The 21,744-nt window shown below is 46.2% G+C and overlaps 2 protein-coding genes across 2 annotated transcripts; one reads left to right on the forward strand and one right to left on the reverse strand.

Annotated features, from left to right (window-relative positions):
* Window positions 1–1,410: 1,410 nt before the first annotated feature.
* Window positions 1,411–12,247, reverse strand: cxxc1a (CXXC finger protein 1a). Its single transcript, XM_070840071.1, has 14 exons — window positions 11,608–12,247; window positions 8,651–8,811; window positions 8,453–8,553; window positions 7,883–8,022; window positions 7,536–7,691; window positions 6,866–7,051; window positions 6,684–6,785; window positions 6,393–6,610; window positions 6,101–6,308; window positions 5,912–6,022; window positions 5,149–5,198; window positions 4,964–5,060; window positions 2,290–2,442; window positions 1,411–1,684 (listed from the first exon to the last, which is right to left on the reverse strand). Exons 1-14 carry the CDS (start codon window positions 11,608–11,610, stop codon window positions 1,538–1,540), a joined length of 1,833 nt encoding a protein of 610 aa, XP_070696172.1. The 5' UTR covers window positions 11,611–12,247; the 3' UTR covers window positions 1,411–1,537.
* Window positions 12,248–12,528: 281 nt separating this feature from the next.
* On the forward strand, window positions 12,529–21,567 carry LOC139210104 (myoD family inhibitor). The gene is made up of 5 exons (XM_070840073.1): window positions 12,529–13,041; window positions 14,214–14,359; window positions 15,411–15,527; window positions 15,618–15,866; window positions 18,055–21,567. Exons 2-5 carry the CDS (start codon window positions 14,218–14,220, stop codon window positions 18,333–18,335), a joined length of 789 nt encoding a protein of 262 aa, XP_070696174.1. The 5' UTR covers window positions 12,529–13,041; window positions 14,214–14,217; the 3' UTR covers window positions 18,336–21,567.
* The last annotated feature ends 177 nt before the right edge of the window (window positions 21,568–21,744 follow it).

Here is a 21,744-nt window from a genome sequence, read left to right on the forward strand (position 1 = left end):
AGCCCGACAATAAAAACCTCCTCATTTCTTTTTATTTTTTATCATTATGTAAAATAAATGCTATATAATTGCAGACCAGAACATGTGGACTCTGCATGTCACCACCACCTGTTATAAGAAAAATAGTGTAAGAGTGACGGTGGCGTCCTCATGCTGATATTTTAAATTTAATCCTCAACACTTGAAACAAAAATAGAATCATGTCAGAAACCTTTTTGTCATCGTTTCATTGTTTTCTGACACAAAATCTTTAAAATGATGAATAAAAAAGCAGCAGAGGTAATAAAACACTGTCTGTTTTTAATGAAACAGCAAATAATACAAAATATAAAAACATGTGTAGGAGAAAACCATCATAAAAGAACAACATCCGGGTTAAAATACAGGAAGTACCAAAAAATAAAAACATGCCTGTGATTGTTAGAGCTGCATGTCGACTGGTGTCTTTGAGTGTTCAATAATCTCATGAATAAATTCAGTTTTTATACCAACATGTTGAATAATTCAATAAATGTCCCAAATGAGCTCTTTATTATTACTGTCCCTTCAAAATAAAAGAGGTGAACCAGAGCAGACTCTGATTTTACTTTTCTTCGCTCTTGTTTCATTCTTTGTGTTCTTCGTGTTGCTTCATGATGTTCTGATGTAATAATACTGAGATGTCCGAGACGTTTAAACGTGATGTAAATGAAACACGTCGGTCTGGATTTATTCATGTGATGCTTTAGAAGAAATCTGAAACTGATTCGCCTCACAGAACACCTTCCCCTTAGTGGTTTCTGGCCTGTAGTGTTTCAGCGCTGCGTCCCCATGGGATTATGGGTAGTGTAGTACTCAGGAAATGAAAACAGACCAAGAGGACGAGATGTTAAAGGTTGCTGGTTCTTCAGAGCTCCTGTAAGCACTGACTCTTCAGGCTCTCATCGTTAAAACGGTAAAACCGTCTCCTCTGCGTCCACGTAACTCATAATTACAACATATTTATCTCACAACTACGTCTTTGTGTCTTCATTACTAAACTCCTTCATTTCTTATATTACAACTCAACTATTTCATACTTACAGGAAATGACCTCATAATTACAGATGATTTTCCCATAATTACTAAATATTTAAATTGCATGATAACAAGAAAACCATTTATCATACTTATGACATAACTATCTCATAATTATGAGATCCCTTCTCATCAAGTTCCTGTCTGATGTTTGATGTGAGCCTGGAGGTACATACAGATAAAGACTGTGTATATATCATAATATATATTGTATAATATATAGACTGTATATATACTGTATAATATATAATGTATATATACAGTATATATACACTGTACAATATATACTGTATAGTATCTATAGTGTATTTACAGTATATGTACTGTAAATACACTATATATTATATACTGTAAACATATTGTAGGTAGTGTGTGTTCACACAGGTGTGTACACACACACACACCTGTATATAAGGTTTGCTGCCTCCGTTTCCCATAATGCACTCTGTTGGTCTGTCTGTCTATCTCTCTGTCTATCTGTCTACCTGTCCTTGGCAGAGCGGAGGTCCGTTGTGATTGGGTCGTGCTGGATGGTCTGGTGAAGCATCAGAGCCAATAAACCGGCTCGATTCGTCATTGCTGTCCTCAGATTCCTCTCCTGCTCAAAGAGCTCGTCCAGCTTATACCACTGAGAGAGAGACAGGCAGGTAGGGACAGACAGGGAGGGAGAGAGAGAGAGAGACAGGCAGGTAGAGACAGACAGGGAGGGAGAGAGAGAGAGAGACAGGCAGGTAGAGACAGACAGGGAGGGAGAGAGAGAGAGAGACAGGCAGGTAGAGACAGACAGGGAGGGAGAGAGAGAGAGAGACAGGCAGGTAGAGACAGACAGGGAGGGAGAGAGAGAGAGAGACAGGCAGGTAGAGACAGACAGACAGGGAGGGAGAGAGAGAGAGAGAGAGACAGGCAGGTAGAGACAGACAGGGAGGGAGAGAGAGAGAGAGACAGGAAGGTAGAGACAGACAGCCAGGGAGGGAGAGAGACAGGCAGGTAGGGACAGACAGGGAGTGAGAGAGAGAGAGACAGGCAGGTAGGGACAGATAGGGAAGGAGAGACAGACGGGCAGGTAGAGACAGACAGGTAGGGACAGAGAGACAGGCAGGCAGGGACAGACAGGTCGGGAGAGAGAGAGAGAGACAGGCAGGTAAAGGATTACTTCCTGGACTCCTGTGTCATTCATGGACTGTGGTGTTGATAAAGTTTCCCGTTAAAGGTGCGTGGTGTTGATAAAGTTACCACGCGGACTCTCTCCAGGTCGACCTCGGCGCGGCGGAGCTTCTCCCAGCAGTAATGCTTGTTGCACTTCCTCTTAGAGACCCGACAGAATTCTCCTGTTGGCTCAAACACGTCTCTGACCAGAGGACAGCCGCACACCTCGTCTGCTGGCACCTGGGGGGGCACACAGGTGAGGGGGGGACACAGGTGAGGGGGGGCACACAGGTGAGGGGGGGACACAGGTGAGGGGACAAGGGTGTTATGAGGAGTTCTCTGCTCAGACATGTTCAGGAGCTCGTCTGTGTGTGTGTGTGCATGTCTTTGTAAATGTTGGACACCGACACTTCTTTATACAGACTGATACCGACCAATCAGAGGACGCTTCTTTATACAGACTGATACCGACCAATCAGAGGACGCTTCTTTATAGACTGATACCGACCAATCAGAGGACGCTTCTTTACACAGACTGATACCGACCAATCAGAGGACGCTTCTTTATACAGACTGATACCGACCAATCAGAGGACGCTTCTTTATAGACTGATACCGACCAATCAGAGGACGCTTCTTTACACAGACTGATACCGACCAATCAGAGGACGCTTCTTTATACAGACTGATACCGACCAATCAGAGGACGCTTCTTTATACAGACTGATACCGACCAATCAGAGGACGCTTCTTTATACAGACTGATACCGACCAATCAGAGGACGCTTCTTTACAGACTGATACCGACCAATCAGAGGACGCTTCTTTACAGACTGATACCGACCAATCAGAGGACGCTTCTTTACACAGACTGATACCGACCAATCAGAGGACGCTTCTTTACACAGACTGATACCGACCAATCAGAGGACGCTTCTTTATACAGACTGATACCGACCAATCAGAGGACGCTTCTTTATAGACTGATACCGACCAATCAGAGGACGCTTCTTTATACAGACTGATACCGACCAATCAGAGGACGCTTCTTTATACAGACTGATACCGACCAATCAGAGGACGCTTCTTTATACAGACTGATACCGACCAATCAGAGGACGCTTCTTTATACAGACTGATACCGACCAATCAGAGGACGCTTCTTTATAGACTGATACCGACCAATCAGAGGACGCTTCTTTATACAGACTGATACCGACCAATCAGAGGACGCTTCTTTATAGACTGATACCAACCAATCAGAGGACGCTTCTTTATAGACTGATACCGACCAATCAGAGGACGCTTCTTTATAGACTGATACCGACCAATCAGAGGACGCTTCTTTACACAGACTGATACCGACCAATCAGAGGACGCTTCTTTATAGACTGATACCGACCAATCAGAGGACGCTTCTTTATACAGACTGATACCGACCAATCAGAGGACGCTTCTTTACACAGACTGATACCGACCAATCAGAGGACGCTTCTTTATACAGACTGATACCGACCAATCAGAGGACGCTTCTTTATAGACTGATACCGACCAATCAGAGGACGCTTCTTTATACAGACTGATACCGACCAATCAGAGGACGCTTCTTTATACAGACTGATACCGACCAATCAGAGGGCGCTTCTTTATACAGACTGATACCGACCAATCAGAGGACGTTTCTTTATACAGACTGATACCGACCAATCAGAGGACGCTTCTTCACACAGACTGATACCGACCAATCAGAGGACGCTTCTTCACACAGACTGATACCGACCAATCAGAGGACGCTTCTTTACACAGACTGATACCGACCAATCAGAGGACGCTTCTTTACAGACTGATACCGACCAATCAGAGGACGCTTCTTTACAGACTGATACCGACCAATCAGAGGACGCTTCTTTATACAGACTGATACCGACCAATCAGAGGACGCTTCTTTACAGACTGATACCGACCAATCAGAGGACGCTTCTTTATACAGACTGATACCGACCAATCAGAGGACGCTTCTTTACAGACTGATACCGACCAATCAGAGGACGCTTCTTTATAGACTGATACCGACCAATCAGAGGACGCTTCTTTATAGACTGATACCGACCAATCAGAGGACGCTTCTTTATAGACTGATACCGACCAATCAGAGGACGCTTCTTTATAGACTGATACCGACCAATCAGAGGACGCTTCTTTACAGACTGATACCGACCAATCAGAGGACGCTTCTTTATAGACTGATACCGACCAATCAGAGGACGCTTCTTTATAGACTGATACCGACCAATCAGAGGACGCTTCTTTATAGACTGATACCGACCAATCAGAGGACGCTTCTTTACAGACTGATACCGACCAATCAGAGGACGCTTCTTTATACAGACTGATACCGACCAATCAGAGGACGCTTCTTTACAGACTGATACCGACCAATCAGAGGACGCTTCTTTACACAGACTGATACCGACCAATCAGAGGACGCTTCTTTATAGACTGATACCGACCAATCAGAGGACGCTTCTTTACACAGACTGATACCGACCAATCAGAGGACGCTTCTTTATAGACTAATACCGACCAATCAGAGGACGCTTCTTTATAGACTGATACCGACCAATCAGAGGACGCTTCTTTATAGACTGATACCGACCAATCAGAGGACGCTTCTTTACACAGACTGATACCGACCAATCAGAGGACGCTTCTTTATAGACTGATACCGACCAATCAGAGGTCTCCGTAGGGTCAGATGTACCTTAGGGTCTCTGGAGTGTTCTGGACAGAGGACCTGTAGTCTCTTACAATATGTTTTACTCTGAGGGTTGTAAACATCACAGAACAACCGGGTCGCTCTGAAAGACAGGAGAGGCAGACAGGATCAGAGAGACAGACAGACAGAGAGACAGACAGATAGAGAGACAGACAGACAGGTGTTCTTACCCCTCTATTCGTGTTGGGTACATGGAACCGAACGATGTCTGACTCTCATACTGTTGAATACAGACAGACAGGCAGAGAGAGAGACAGTTGTGGTTAGTTTATTCAGGTGCTGTTTCCACTCAGGTGTGTGTTTCAAAAGATGTTTAGTGTTTCATGTTCTTGCCTCTTGTCTTTGTGTCTGACTGATCTGACCTAAACCTAACTAACGTGTCGCTGACAGCTGATCAGAATAAAACATGAGACATGAAGCGGACCAGGTGTGCACAGCCAGACAGCACCTGGCTGGCAGGTTCACCAACATCACTGTCGCTTCTTTCTTTTGATAGAAATAGATTTTAATCAGGGCTAATTTGCTACACTGATGTTAGCAGTTAGCCCGCTAGCTAGAAAGTGATTAACATATTGCTCATGGCTAACTGGCTAGCAAACAGGAGCTGCTGCCTCCATCACTTAGTTTGAGCTATTGTGTTGGATCCAAACTCTTTAAATCACCAGAGCAGAACAAGTCTTGAGTTCTACGAGGTCAAACTTCTGGTTTGACTATGAAGTCTGGGGAGAATCAGCCGTTACATCAGCAGAAACAGCTGTTTTAACTTGTAGACATTACATTTTGTGTTTAAAGGATTAGTTTGGATCCTTTCAAACACCAAAGTCACTGAACCGATCCAGGCAGCAGCAGACCGGCAGCTCCTGTGTCAGTGTCTCCTGCGGAGCAAACACACCTGGAGACACACCTGAACACATCTGGGGTCTGTGAACCAACCTTAGCGTAGCATCGCTCCATGTGTCTCAGCGCCACCTTCGGGTTGACGGGATGACTGCAGGACACACAGAAGATCTGAAGGTCGGTGTCATCACCGTCTCCCTCAGTCACCTGGAGGCAGACAGAGAGAGAGACAGATCAGATCAGTCAAGACTCGACCCCCCCCCCACCAGCCGCGCCGCCTCGTACCTCCTCGTGCTGTTGGACTTGCTGCTGCTTGGCGTTGGCGATGATGCCTTCGAGCTCGTGGAAGCGTTTCTCCATCAGCGTGAGGCGGAGTCTGGCCGCCTGCTGCTCCTTCCTGATTCGCTCCAGCTGTCTCCGCCCCATCTCCTCAGCAACGCACGGGCTCTGTTGCCACTGCTGGATCCTCTGAGGGAGGATCTCATAGATCCGACTGAGGACACACACACACACACAGACGTGAGTCCGCCAGGTGTGGCCCCTCCCACAGGTTCCTGGACCGTGTGCTCAGACTCACTTGGCGGCGAGCTTCATGCCGCAGTCCTCGGAGCAGTACTTGGAGCTGGTCCTGGCCGGTTGTACACATCCCGGCCCCAGACACTGTCTCAGGGCCCCGCCCACCTCTTTGGCCCCGCCCTCGCTGCCTCGCTCACTGTGCCGCACGCGCTCCCTGTGGCGCTGCTTGGCTTTGTGGCGGCGAGGCTTCGTCTCCTCCCGCGGAGCCGACACGGACTTCTGTGGGGGACAGGCGGTTAGTGACATCATCTCTGACATCATCCATGACATCATCAGCTGAAACCGTACTCACCTTCTTCTCTGTCTTCTTCTCTCGTCTCTTGACGTGTTTCACCTTCACCGCCTTCTTCCTCAGGGAGTCTGACCGGGCGTCCTCATCCTCGCTATGCCACACCTGCAACAGGAAAACTCATCACACGACAGGAAATGGCTGTTCTGACGGCTGATTGGTCAGACACAGACCCTCATACTGACCAGGTCTCTGAATCCGGCAGCTTTGTACTGCTCATACAGCTCCAGCTCGCTCTCACTGAACACCTCCTCCTCCTCTTCCTCCTCCTCCTCTTCCTCTTCAGTCTGATGCCCCGCCCCTCTCCTTGAGAGGCCCCGCCCCCTGACGCCGCTCCGACTCATCTCCTCGTCTTTGACACGAAGCATCTTCTGCTCAGAGACCAACATCATCATCATCATCATCATCATCATCATCATCCTCACCCTCAAAAGGCCTGCAGCAAACATAAAGCTACCAGCTAACACACAGCTAACAGCTAACACACAGCAACCATAAAGCTAACAGCTAACACACAGCAACCATAAAGCTAACAGCTAACATACAGCTAACAGCATACATAAAGCTAACAGCTAACACACAGCAAACATACAGCTAACAGCATACATAAAGCTAACAGCTAACACACAGCAAACATAAAGCTACCAGCTAACACACAGCTAACAGCTAACACACAGCAAACATAAAGCTAACAGCTAACACACAGCTAACACACAGCAACCATAAAGCTAACAGCTAACATACAGCTAATAGCATACATAAAGCTAACAGCTAACATGTCGGCTGACGTGTTGTGTCAAACACACCTGATATGTGATATATTTATACGAGGCCTGTCGTCGTGCTCGGACTCACCCGGGCTCGGACCTCACACTGCCTCAGTCGACACTTCTGTCGGATTTTGTTCGGACCTCCAAACTTCTTCATGTCTTTACAGAAGTCACACTGAGCACAGTCTTCCGTCCTCAGACAGGCGTCGCACTCCCCGCACATCCGGGCCGAACGCTTAATCTGGAACAGAGACTGCAGACTGAAGTATCGTACAAAATAGTGAAGACAAACAGGGACACAGTATCTGAGGAAGAGTAAGTGCTGTGACAAATGTTTCAGATATAAACTTTTCACAAAGCTAACACATGGGAAGGTAACAGCTAACACACAGCTAACATACAGCTAACAGCTAATACCCAGCTATCAGCTACCTGTGAGCCCCGCCTCCTGTCAGTCTTAGGCTGGGGGGTGGAGCTTCCGTCTCCATCAGGTTTGTCGTCGCCCTGTTGCTCCGACTCTTTCTCCTTCGCCTTCTTCTGACGGTATTTAATCTCCAGAGATGAGTCTTTGTCTACAAGGGGCACAACGTACAGCTAACAACTAACAGATGACACACAGCTAAGAGCTAACATAGAGCTAGCATAGAGCAATTATACAGCTAACATAGAGCTAGCATAGAGCAATTATACAGCTAACATAGAGCTAGCATAGAGCAATTATACAGCTAACATAGAACTAGCATAGAGCTAACCTTCTAACAGGCATCATTAAGCTTTTACTGAAGGGTTTATAATGTTCTATCGCTCTCTGCACACACACCAGACTACATTCACTAAAATAGGGATTTTAGCTCACAGGACACAGGAGCTGCTGCTCTGCTGCTGCCTCCTCCATGGTTGTGTTATTGTGTGACTTTGTGGTTCTAAAGGGTTCCTGTGTTCTGTGAGGTAAAGTTCTCCTTTAACAGCACTTCAGACATGAGTACAGATTCAGTCACTGACCTCTGCAGGACGGACAGAACCACACTCTGATGGCTTTAGCGGCTTTTTCTGACACTCCAACACAGCTTCCATGAAACCACTCGGTACAGCTGTCACACCCTCTGACAGACAGACAGGCAGACAGACAGACAGGTTAGTGTGGACTCTTGTGTCTGCCTGTTGAATCTGTTGTCTGTCGGCAGTTCATGCTTTGATTACATCATGAAACAGTTGATGTCAGGTCTCCTGCAGATACAGTACACCGGACCGCTGCGGGTTTCCATAGCAACCGCTCTGCTCTCTTCACCTCCCTCTTCACCTCCTCTTCTTCCATCTTCCTCCTCCTCCCCACCTCGCTCTGCTCCTGCAGCCTCCTCAGACTGACACACAAACAACCACAACAAACACAGAAACACATCAGACCGGGTGGGACCACGTCAGACCGGGTGGGACCAGGTCCACACCGAAAACGTTTCAGCACCAGGACCAAAGTCCACTGTGCCTGGTCTGATCAGAGCTGGACCACACTGACATGGACTGAACCTGGACTGATGCTGTCATTGATCTGAGCTGCAGAAGTAGAAATGAAGTGTTTTATTATTATTATATAAGTAGAAGTACTATAAGTACTACATTACTACATTACTACAGTACTACAGTACTACAGTGCTACATTACTACAGTACTACAGTGCTACATTACTACAGTGCTACAGTGCTACATTACTACAGTACTACAGTGCTACATTACTACAGTACAACAGTACTACAGTGCTACATTACTACAGTACTACAGTGCTACATTACTACAGTACTAAAGTGCTACATTACTACAGTACTACAGTGCTACATTACTACATTACTACAGTACTACAGTGCTACATTACTACAGTGCTACAATACTACAGTACTACAGTGCTACATTACTACAGTACTACAGTGCTACATTACTACATTACTACAGTACTACAGTGCTACATTACTACAGTGCTACAGTGCTACAGTGCTACATTACTACAGTACTACAGTACTACATAACTACAGTGCTACATTACTACAGTACTATATTGCTACAGTACTACATTACTACAGTACTACAGTACTACAGTGCTACATTACTACATTACTACAGTACTACAGTGCTACATTACTACATTACTACAGTACTACAGTGCTACATTACTACAGTGCTACATTACTACAGTGCTACAGTACTACAGTGCTACAGTGCTACAGTGCTACATTACCACAGTACTACAGTACTACAGTGCTACATTACTACAGTACTACAGTACTATATTACTACATTACTACAGTGCTACATCACTGCAGTACTAAAGTGCTACATTACTACAGTACTACAGTGCTACATTACTACATTACTACAGTACTACAGTGCTACATTACTACAGTACTACAGTACTACATTACTACATTACCACATTGCTACAGTACTACAGTACTACATTACTACATTACCACATTGCCACAGTACTACAGTACTACAGTGCTACATTACTACAGTGCTACAGTACTACAGTGCTACATTACTACAGTACTACAGTGCTACATTACTACAGTGCTACATTACCACAGTACTACAGTACTACATTGCTACAGTACTACAGTACTACAGTGCTACAGTACTACAGTGCTACATTACTACATTACTACAGTACTACAGTGCTACATTACTACAGTGCTACAGTACTACAGTGCTACAGTGCTACATTACTACAGTGCTACATTACTACATTACTACAGTACTACAGTGCTACATTACTACAGTGCTACAGTACTACAGTACTACAGTGCTACATTACTACATTACTACAGTACTACAGTGCTACATTACTACAGTACTACAGTACTACATTACTACATTACCACATTGCTACAGTACTACAGTACTACATTACTACATTACCACATTGCCACAGTACTACAGTACTACAGTGCTACATTACTACAGTGCTACAGTACTACAGTGCTACATTACTACAGTACTACAGTGCTACATTACTACAGTGCTACAGTACTACAGTGCTACATTACCACAGTACTACAGTACTACATTGCTACAGTACTACAGTACTACAGTGCTACAGTACTACAGTGCTACATTACTACATTACTACAGTACTACAGTGCTACATTACTACAGTGCTACAGTACTACAGTGCTACAGTGCTACATTACTACAGTGCTACATTACTACATTACTGCATTACTACAGTGCTACATTACTACAGTACTACATTACTACATTACTACAGTGCTACATTACTACAGTACTACAGTACTACATTACTACAGTACTACATAACTACAGTGCTACATTACTACAGTACTACATTGCTACAGTACTACAGTGCTACATTACTGCAGTACTACATTACTACAGTACCACAGTGCTACAGTACTACAGTACTACGGTGCTACATTACTACAGTACTACAGTGCTACATTACTGCAGTACTACATTACTACAGTACTACAGTGCTACATTACTACATTACTACATTACTACAGTGCTACAGTACTACATTACTACAGTGCTACAGTACTACAGTGCTACAGTACTACATTACTACAGTACTACAGTGCTACATTACTACAGTACTACAGTGCTACATTACTACACCCCTCACATCTACAGATACTGTCTGTCTGTCTGTCTGTCTGTCTGTCTGTCTGTCTGACTATCATTACCATTATGATGTCATTCAAACTTGTGAACCTTTATTCTACTTGTAAACCCAAAAAAGGAACATTTCACAGTTTTTTCCATCCTGATCACATCAGACCAGGTTCAGGATCTTAGTTTGGACTGGTCACCTGATGACCACGAGGACGTTAAAACCCAGATCCAGAACCAGATCCACACCTTTATTCTGCTCAGGAATAAAGAAAAAGGGCTATTTCACAGTGTTTCTTTATTTCTATCCAGACCACTTCAGACCAGGTCTACAGTGAACCCAGTGAACTTGTTAAACCCGGACCAGATGTGATGCACACGGTGGTCTGCCTGCGTCCATCAAACCAAACTCCGCTCACTTTTCCACCTATATTAGCTCATGTGCTGTCAGGAACGCTGCACGTTATCTTCTCCATCAGTCTGACATCTGTCTGTCTGTCTGCCTGTCTGCCCGTCTGTCTGTGGACACCAACACTCACCATCACCTCACTGCAGCTGATTCCCACGCAGAAGAAGAACCAGTCCGCCGGTTAAATCTTCACCAGAGCTCCGTTTTCTTTTCACTCATTTTCCATCTTCCAGAAAATCTGCACGTCTCTTTGTTACCGCTCCGTCTTCTTCTTCTTCTCCTCCTCCTCCTCCTCCTCCTCCTTCTCCCTCCTCTTCTTCGTCTGTGCAATAAAGCTGGTAGAGAGCCGCAGCGACACCTGCAGGGCGGAGAGAAACTACACCTGTACAGGAAGTAGAAGAAGAAGCCAAAGGTCTGGAGTGTGTGTGGGTTCTCTGTGGTTCTCCTGCTTGTGTGGGTTCTCTGTGGTTCTCCTGCTTGTGTGGGTTCTCTGTGGTTCTCTTGCTTGTGTGGGTTCTCTGTGGTTCTCCTGCTTGTGTGGGTTCTCTGTGGTTCTCTTGCTTGTGTGGGTTCTCGGTGGTTCTCCTGCTTGTGTGGGTTCTCTGTGGTTCTCCTGCTTGTGTGGGTTCTCTGTGGTTCTCCTGCTTGTGTGGGTTCTCTGTGGTTCTCCTGCTTGTGTGGGTTCTCTGTCGTTCTCTTGCTTGTGTGGGTTCTCTCTGGTTCTCCGGGTTCCTCCCACAGTCCACACACACAAGTGGTCGTCTGTCTGATTGGCTGATCAGTCCAGGGTGACCCCGCCTCTCACCTAATGTCAGCTGCAACAGTCGCCTGGTCCTGGTCCTGGTCCTGGTCCTGGTCCTGGTCCTGGTCCTGGTCCTGGTCCTGGTCCTGGTCCTGGTCTCAGCAGTACATCAGTGTATTTTGTGGCTGCAGTTCTGTGTGAGTCCAGCAGGTGGCAGCACTGAAACACTGAATAGACAGACAGGCAGGCAGGCAGACAGACAGACAGGCAGGCAGGCAGACAGTGTGTGCTAAAGTGGAGGAGGCGGACAATACGCATGCGCGCGCTCCGACGGCAAACTATTTAACAAACCAAAAAAAAGAAAAGAACCAAAAACGAGAGAAGAAAGGAAGAACAGAGGAATAAAAGAACAGAAGAATAAAGGAACAGAGGAATAAAGGAACAAGAATAAAGGAACAGAGGAATAAAAGAACAAGAATAAAGGAACAGAGGAATAAAGGAACAGAGGAATAAAAGAACAAGAATAAAGGAACAGAAGAATAAAGGAACAAGAATAAAGGAACAGAGGAATAAAGGAACAAGAATAAAGGAACAGAGGAATAAAAGAACAAGAATAAAGGAACAGAGGAATAAAGGAACAGAGGAATAAAAGAACAAGAATAAAGGAACAGAAGAATAAAGGAACAGAGGAATAAAGGAACAAGAATAAAGGAACAGAGGAATAAAAGAACAAGAATAAAGGAACAGAGGAATAAAGGAACAAGAATAAAGGAACAGAAGAATAAAGGAACAGAGGAATAAAGGAATAAAGTTCTTCAGGCTGTAGGTTGGAAACTTCTTTTTTTCTGGTTTCTGATGTTTTACTGAATAAAATGATTCTGTTAGTTTGTTTGTTAGTAGTACTAGTACTACCAACACAGTACTGTGTTGGTAGTACTAGTAGTGTGTTGGTAGTACTAGTACTGTGTTGGTAGTACTAGCACTGTGTTAGTAGTACTAGTACTGTGCTGGTAGTACTAGTAGTGTGTTGGTAGTACCAGTACTGTGTCGGTACTACTAGTACTGTGCTGGTAGTACTAGTAGTGTGTTGGTAGTACCAGTACTGTGCTGGTAGTACTAGTGGTGTGTTGGTAGTACCAGCACTGTGTCGGTACTACCAGTACTGTGCTGGTAGTACTAGTGGTGTGTTGGTAGTACCAGCACTGTGTCGGTACTACCAGTACTGTGCTGGTAGTACTAGTAGTGTGTTGGTAGTACCAGCACTGTGTCGGTAGTACTAGTACTGTGCTGGTAGTACTAGTAGTGTGTTGGTAGTACCAGTAGTGTGTCGGTAGTACTAGTACTGTGCTGGTAGTACTAGTACTGTGCTGGTAGTACCAGTAGTGTGTCGGTAGTACTAGTACTGTGTTGGTAGTACTAGTACTGTGCTGGTAGTACCAGTACTGTGCTGGTAGTACTAGTGGTGTGTTGGTAGTACCAGCACTGTGTGGGTAGTACCAGTACTGTGCTGGTAGTACTAGTGGTGTGTTGGTAGTACCAGCACTGTGTGGGTAGTACTAGTACTGTGCTGGTAGTACTAGTAGTGTGTTGGTAGTACTAGTACTGTGTCGGTACTACTAGTACTGTGTCGGTACTACTAGTACTGTGCTGGTAGTACTAGTACTGTGTTAGTAGTACTAGTACTGTGCTGGTAGTACTAGTAGTGTGTTAGTAGTACTAGTACTGTGTCGGTACTACTAGTACTGTGCTGGTAGTACTAGTACTGTGTTAGTAGTACTAGTACTGTGCTGGTAGTACTAGTAGTGTGTTAGTAGTACTAGTACTGTGTCGGTACTACTAGTACTGTGCTGGTAGTACTAGTACTGTGTTAGTAGTACTAGTACTGTGCTGGTAGTACTAGTACTGTGTTAGTAGTACTAGTACTGTGCTGGTAGTACTAGTCACTGAACAATCTATATGAACTGTCTTAATTACAGTCACCCTCATTACATCAGCAGGATGGATGTGACATCAGAGGGTGTGACATCACACGCCAGCGGCTCTGACATCACCGAGAGCAGAGCCAATAAAAACACAGTCCAATCAGAGTGCGTCTCCAGACAACCGACAGCCAATGGGACGCTCCCACATCTCAGCACAGGTAAGAGAGATGGCCGCGGCGTGCGGTCACCATCATCACCATCATCATCAGAGGGTTTGTGTGACATCACCTTGGTGCAGTAAAAACCATCTGACATCACAGCTGGTCTCCACATCTGGATTCACATCCTGTCAGGACCCGGGCAGGATGCTGGGAGACCACTTCCTGTTTCCCCTGAGCTGCATCAACAAGGAGAAGTAGGACTGTCGCCACGGTTACGTTCAGGCACAGATACGCTCTGGTCAGAGTTCAGGAAAGATGCTTCATTAAACGATAACATGGGGAGTAACAGCCGTTATATAGCTCTCTGCACACACACCAGACTACATTCACTAAAACAAGGATTTAAGCTCTCTGCACACACACCAGACTACATTCACTAAAACAAGGATTTAAGCTCTCTGCACACACCAGACTACATTCACTAAAAAAAGGATTTTAGCTCTCTGCACACACACCAGACTACATTCACTAAAACAGGGATTTTAGCTCTCTGCACACACCAGACTACATTCACTAAAACAGGGATTTTAGAGCTGCTGCTCTGCTGCTGCCTCAGATTTAACCCTTTAAAACGCCAAAGTCACAATATGTTTTAGTGTAAACATGCAGAGAGCTAAAACCCCTCTTTTAGTGAATGTAGTCTGGTGTGTGTGCAGAGAGCGATATAACGGCTGTTTGTGGTTAAACCAAAAGGATCTTCCAGGTCTCTCTCTGTAGGGATCCTTTCCATGATGCTGTCACACACTTAGAATAACACTCTGAGCCTGTCAGTGGATCAAACAAGCTCTTTTAGTGGACCTACTGTGATCAGGTGCAGTTGTCCCAAAGGATCACGTTGCAGCCATTGCAGCCCGTTTGGTGGCTGCTGGCTGAGGTGATCTACTGGACCAGTTCCAACACTTTTATTACCTACCAGTCACTCACACACCACAGAAATGTCTTCCAATGACATCATCTGTCACCTGTAACATCACCTGTACCTGCTCGTCATAATGTGTTGATTCCACGATGGCTACATCTTTCTGACATTTGAATACTTACCCTGCAGATGAGGCCCCGCCCCCTCACTCTGATAGGTCAGAGGATGGTGACAGCGGTGATGACACCAATGACGTCTCTCGCCTCCTGCCTACCCAGCCAGCCTCCGCCCTCCGGAAACACAAAGGTACCTGGTGAACACCTGAGGTAAAACATACCTGAGCCTGGCCTGTCTCAGTCTGATGATGTCATCTGTAATGTCATCTCTCTGTTCCAGGAGTGGACAGCTCATCAGTTTCTCCTACTCCCGCCTGTAGTCCTTCATCTTCCCCACTCACCTCTCCTCCTCCTCCTCCTCCTCCTCCTCCTCCTCGGTCGTCCACCTGTACCAGACACAGCTGCAGCCTTCCTCACCATCACCATCATCATCGTCAACACAGTGCCAATCACAAGCGCCTGTCTTCCACTAAAAGCCACGCCTCCATGAAGACGGACGCCGCCCACATTAAGGAGGTCGCTGGAGACGGTGAGCCAATTAGCTTTGAGCCCAGAAAACGTTCAGTCTGTCCTGTAGGTGGCGCTACAGCAGATCAAAGGTCAAATCAGCTCAGTGAAATGAGGGATATAAATGCTGAAGTGCTTTTTATGCAAAAGAGCCAGAGCTCCCAGTTTACACGATGTGTTTACAGGCCAGCCGGTCCAATATGGTGTCTGTGTATATCTGTCCAGTGGTTTTCTGACTGGAGAATTTGGCGCCACCTGCTGTTTATGTCATTGAGCCGACTCATCAACTGTTATTCACACAACACGTGGCTGCATTCATGTTTCGCTGATTTTCACAGTTAGAATTTGTGTTCTGTTATTAAAACATTAAAACATGTCATCAGCATACGGGCTGATTCTGAGCTCTAGTTATTGTTACTGACGTCATTATGGAGGCTAGACAGGCAGACAGACAGACAAGCAGACAGACAGACAGACAGACAGACAGACAGGCAGGCAGGCAGGCAGGCAGGCAGGCAGACAGGCAGACAGACAGGCAGACAGGCAGACAGACAGACAGTATTTCAGTTTGCTCCCTCCCATCTGTCTGTTTATCAGCTTCAACATGGAGCTCTGCTTATCTCTGCTGAACACTGATGACCCCTCCCAGCATCACCGGTCTCTCTTCAGATCATCATGAATGTCCTGACAGACTGCTGCGTTCACTGTCCCCTCGGACTGCTGCGTTCACTGTCCCCTCGAACTGCTGCGTTCACTGTCCCCTCAGACTGCTGCGTTCACTGTCTCCTCAGACTGCTGCGTTGATGTCTCCTCAGACCGCTGCGTTCACTGTCTCCTCAGACTGCTGTTGCATTCACTGCCTCCTCAGACTGTTGCGTTCACTGTCTCCTCAGACTGTTGCGTTCACTGTTTCCTCAGACTGCTGCGTTCACTGTCCCCTCAGACTGCTGTTGCGTTCACCGTCTCCTCAGACTGCTGCGTTCACTGTCCCCTCAGACTGCTGCGTTCACTGTCTCCTCAGACTGTCCCCTCAGACTGCTGCGTTCACTGTCCCCTCAGACTGCTGTTGCGTTCACGTCTCCTCAGACTGCTGCGTTCACTGTCTCCTCAGACTGCTGTATTCACTGTCTCCTCGGACTGTTGCGTTCACTGTCCCCTCAGACTGCTGAGTTCACTGTCTCCTCAGACTGTTGCGTTCACTGTCTCCTCAGAGTGCTGTATTCACTGTCTCCTCGGACTGTTGCGTTCACTGCCTCCTCAGACTGCTGTGTTCACTGTCCCCTCAGACTGTTGCGTTCACTGTTTCCTCAGACTGCTGCGTTCACTGTCTCCTCAGACTGCCATATTCACTGTCTCCTCGGACTGTTGCGTTCACTGTCCCCTCAGACTGCTGCGCTCACTGTCTCCTCAGACTGTCCCCTCAGACTGCTGCGTTCACTGTCCCCTCAGACTGCTGTTGCGTTCACTGTCTCCTCAGACTGTTGCATTCACTGTCTCCTCAGACTGCTGTGTTCACTGTCTCCTCAGACTGCTGCGTTGACTGTCCCCTCAGACTGCTGCGTTCACTGTCCCCTCAGACTGCTGCGTTCACTGTCTCCTCAGACTGCTGCGTTGATGTCTCCTCAGACCGCTGCGTTCACTGTCTCCTCAGACTGCTGTTGCATTCACTGCCTCCTCAGACTGTTGCGTTCACTGTCTCCTCAGACTGTTGCGTTCACTGTTTCCTCAGACTGCTGCGTTCACTGTCCCCTCAGACTGCTGTTGCGTTCACTGTCTCCTCAGACTGCTGCGTTCACTGTCCCCTCAGACTGCTGCGTTCACTGTCTCCTCAGACTGTCCCCTCAGACTGCTGCGTTCACTGTCTCCTCAGACTGTTGCGTTCACTGTCCCCTCAGACTGTTGCGTTCACGTCTCCTCAGACTGTTGCGTTCACTGTCTCCTCAGACTGCTGTATTCACTGTCTCCTCGGACTGTTGCGTTCACTGCCTCCTCAGACTGCTGTGTTCACTGTCCCCTCAGACTGTTGCGTTCACTGTCTCCTCAGACTGCTGTATTCACTGTCTCCTTGGACTGTTGCGTTCACTGTCCCCTCAGACTGCTGCGTTCACTGTCTCCTCAGACTGTCCCCTCAGACTGCTGCGTTCACTGTCCCCTCAGACTGCTGCTGCGTTCACTGTCTCCTCAGACTGTTGCGTTCACTGTCTCCTCAGACTGCTGCGTTCACTGTCTCCTGGCCTGTCTGTTCTGTGAGTTGCTGTCCATGTGTTCGGCACTGGGGGAGTGTCTGGCATGCGGAGTGGGCGGGGCCAGCTGCTGCGACACCGCGGTTGGCTGCTGCTGCTGCTGCTGCGTGGAAGCGATGGGGGAGGCGGCCTGCACGGAGGAGGCGTGTCAGGCCGTGTTGGATTGTGGGATACTGGAGGACTGCTGCGGCTCGTCCGACTGTCTGGAGATCTGTCTGGAGTGCTGCTCCATCTGCTTCCCCGCATAGAGCAGCCAATCAGAGAGGGGCTTCCGGATGATGTCAGAACCAATCAGAACCCTGCTGGAGGAGACAGAAATACAGACGGATGAATTCTTCTTCTCTGTTTCTGACTGGCGGCTCCACACAGTCGTCTCTTCTTCATCTTTTCCACCAGGTGAAGGTAGCGGACGCTTTCCGGCGGTCTGGAGCACTCCCCCGGAGCACGGAGCCAAGATGGACGCTGGTTAAAAAGACACTCTGTGTCTGTGTCTTCTTGGTTTGACGGGATCATGTGATCAGCACGACTCATCACCTGATCTCACTTCAAAGGCATTTTATTGATCAGCAAACATTCAGTCATAGTGATCAATAACACCCCAATAACTAGTGGTGATGATGGTGATGGTGGTGAAGTGGTGATGAAGGTGATGATGGTGAAGTGGTGAAGTGGTGAAGTGGTGATGAGGTGATGGTGGTGAAGTGGTGATGATGGTGATGATGGTGAAGTGGTGGTGAAGTGGTGAAGTGGTGATGATGGTGATGATGGTGAAGTGGTGATGATGGTGATGATGGTGAAGTGGTGGTGAAGTGGTGAAGTGGTGATGATGGTGATGATGGTGATGGTGGTGATGATGGTGATGATGGTGAAGTGGTGGTGAAGTGGTGATGATGGTGATGATGGTGATGATGGTGAAGTGGTGATGATGGTGAAGTGGTGATGATGGTGATGATGGTGAAGTGGTGGTGAAGTGGTGATGATGGTGATGATGGTGATGATGGTGAAGTGGTGATGATGGTGATGATGGTGAAGTGGTGGTGAAGTGGTGATGATGGTGATGATGGTGATGATGGTGAAGTGGTGATGATGGTGATGATGGTGAAGTGGTGATGATGGTGATGATGGTGAAGTGGTGGTGAAGTGGTGATGATGGTGATGATGGTGATGATGGTGAAGTGGTGATGATGGTGATGATGGTGAAGTGGTGATGATGGTGATGATGGTGAAGTGGTGGTGAAGTGGTGATGATGGTGATGATGGTGAAGTGGTGAAGTGGTGATGATGGTGATGGTGGTGAAGTGGTGATGATGGTGATGATGGTGATGATGGTGAAGTGGTGATGATGGTGATGATGGTGAAGTGGTGAAGTGGTGATGATGGTGATGGTGGTGAAGTGGTGATGATGGTGATGGTGATGAAGTGGTGATGATGGTGATGGTGGTGAAGTGGTGATGATGGTGATGATGGTGAAGTGGTGATGATGGTGATGATGGTGATGATGGTGAAGTGGTGATGATGGTGATGATGGTGAAGTGGTGATGATGGTGATGATGGTGAAGTGGTGATGATGGTGATGATGGTGAAGTGGTGAAGTGGTGAAGATGGTGAAGTGGTGATGATGGTGAAGTGGTGAAGTGGTGATGATGGTGAAGTGGTGAAGTGGTGATGATGGTGAAGTGGTGATGATGGTGAAGTGGTGATGATGGTGATGATGGTGAAGTGGTGATGATGGTGATGATGGTGATGATGGTGATGATGGTGAAGTGGTGATGATGGTGATGATGGTGATGATGGTGATGATGGTGAAGTGGTGATGATGGTGATGATGGTGATGATGGTGATGATGGGCTGCTGACGTGCTCATGAATGAATGAATGATGTCACAATCAGCTGATCAGCTGAAGTACTGCATTCATCATCAAGATACTCTAAGAGTACTAAGAGTCGTCCTGACAGATGAACTGATGTGATATTATCGATCATACTAACTGATCCTTCATGTGTTCATCACTTTAATGCCCTGCTGATAGTTTAATGTGTGGTAACATGTCATCATTGATTATTGATCAGTAAAATCATTTCCTTTGATGAGGAGGAAGCAGCTCAATACTCAGACGTGATGAAAGAGTTAAACTGTGAACGTGAACCATGAAAACATTACAAACAAAGTTTCTGTTCGGACTCTGTGACTGACAGCTCAGCAGGGGGCGGGACAGGAAGTGTGTGTTTGCTGAAGCGACAGGCTGGGACGTCCAAACAGGAAACAGGAAATCACTGAAGAGACAACGCCACCTGACCCCCCCGACCCCCCCGACATCAAAGAGAGACACACACATACACACACACACTCCTGCTGTCTGTCAGCAGTTGTAAGTGCAGTAAAAGTACTAATACTTAAACACTGACAGTCAGTGCCTCTAATAATCAGATTATTGATCCTCATCACTGGTGGAAAAGTATTTTAAACTGTTTAGTATCGACTTTCATTACTGAGTATATTTACTGTGTGCTTGTAGTACTTTTACTGCGAAGAGAGTATTTTCACTGGGTGGTATTAGTACTATTACTGCAGTAAAGACTCGGAGTACTTTGACCTGGTCCTCATAAGCACCTTAACGAGTGCGGTCAGATGGGGACCGTGTCTCTGCTGCCCCCTGGTGTTCAGGCCTCTGATCAGCATCTGTGTCCCTGAAACAACAAACCTATTGACTTCATTCCAACCGTCCCTCTGAGCAGTGCCCCCCCTGCTGGACATCCACACAATGACAGGTCTGTTTTTCTGATTTTAATGACTGATCAATGACCCCCCCTCCATTTATATGTGCCATTGGAGTGTATCCCAGCATGCACTGGGGGAGTGTTAGGGCACACCTCAGACTGGTGCTGTCATTAGTAATCTGTCATTTCTTCTGTTTTATTAATGTTTTAATGACATTTCTGTGGTTGCTGCACAGTTCTTATAGTTCTGTATTAGTTTTTATCTTTATTTGGTTTGTAATGTTTTTCTCTCCAGAGTAGATTCAAAGTGTTAAGTCAGAGTTCAGTTTGTTTCTTTTTGTTTAAAATATTGAGACTGAACACGTCTTCAGGGTTTTATTTTACTTAAGTCAGTCTGGTGAGAACAAAATATCTTTTTGGTTTGAGTTTTTTGTTTCCAAAGTCTAGTTTTGATTTTCATTTCAGTTCACTAAAATGTTTTTCACACCAGGTTTTACTTCAGTTTTAGTTCACTAGAATAACGTGTGAATAAAAAGATTTATAGTCACAACAGAAACGTGGAGTCCAACAAAACACACAAGACTGAATGTGTTTTTCTTAAATGAATTTATTTCTATAGTAAAGTTTGAATCTGTAAAAACAAACATGACGCTAAATTAAACAGAGATCATGTTCAGACGATAAACTGCACATTTGTACACATACATGTAAGAAATCAGAAATATCATGTACACAGATATAAAATAAAAGACTGAATCCCTTTTTCATGCTGGATCAGCTGCTGTTGCCATGGTAACCACTGTCATATCACATTGCTGACATCATCTCACCGTGGCTTGTCACGAATCAATTACATATAAAATATTAGATTATGTACTATAATAATGATCAAGTTTATAGTTAGAAATGAAACAGAGCGATAACAGGAGCCAAAAGCTA

This window comes from Pempheris klunzingeri, chromosome 11, assembly GCF_042242105.1.
Source record: "Pempheris klunzingeri isolate RE-2024b chromosome 11, fPemKlu1.hap1, whole genome shotgun sequence".
NCBI lineage: Eukaryota > Metazoa > Chordata > Actinopteri > Acropomatiformes > Pempheridae > Pempheris > Pempheris klunzingeri.

What these genes read in the sequence shown, in the direction of transcription:
- LOC139210104 (XM_070840073.1), top strand. Translation starts at nt 14,218, where the DNA reads ATGGATGTGACATCAGAGGGTGTGACATCACACGCCAGCGGCTCTGAC. An exon ending in CGCCCTCCGGAAACACAAAG is followed by an intron (nt 15,528 to 15,617) that starts GTACCTGGTGAA and finishes TCTCTGTTCCAG; the next exon opens with GAGTGGACAGCTCATCAGTT. An exon ending in TAAGGAGGTCGCTGGAGACG is followed by an intron (nt 15,867 to 18,054) that starts GTGAGCCAATTA and finishes CTGTCTCCTCAG; the next exon opens with ACTGCTGCGTTCACTGTCTC.
- cxxc1a (XM_070840071.1), bottom strand. An exon ending in GGCATGAAGCTCGCCGCCAA is followed by an intron (nt 6,309 to 6,392) that starts GTGAGTCTGAGC and finishes GTGTGTCCTCAG; the next exon opens with TCGGATCTATGAGATCCTCC. An exon ending in ACCTGGAGAGAGTCCGCGTG is followed by an intron (nt 1,685 to 2,289) that starts GTAACTTTATCA and finishes TCTCTCTCTCAG; the next exon opens with TGGTATAAGCTGGACGAGCT.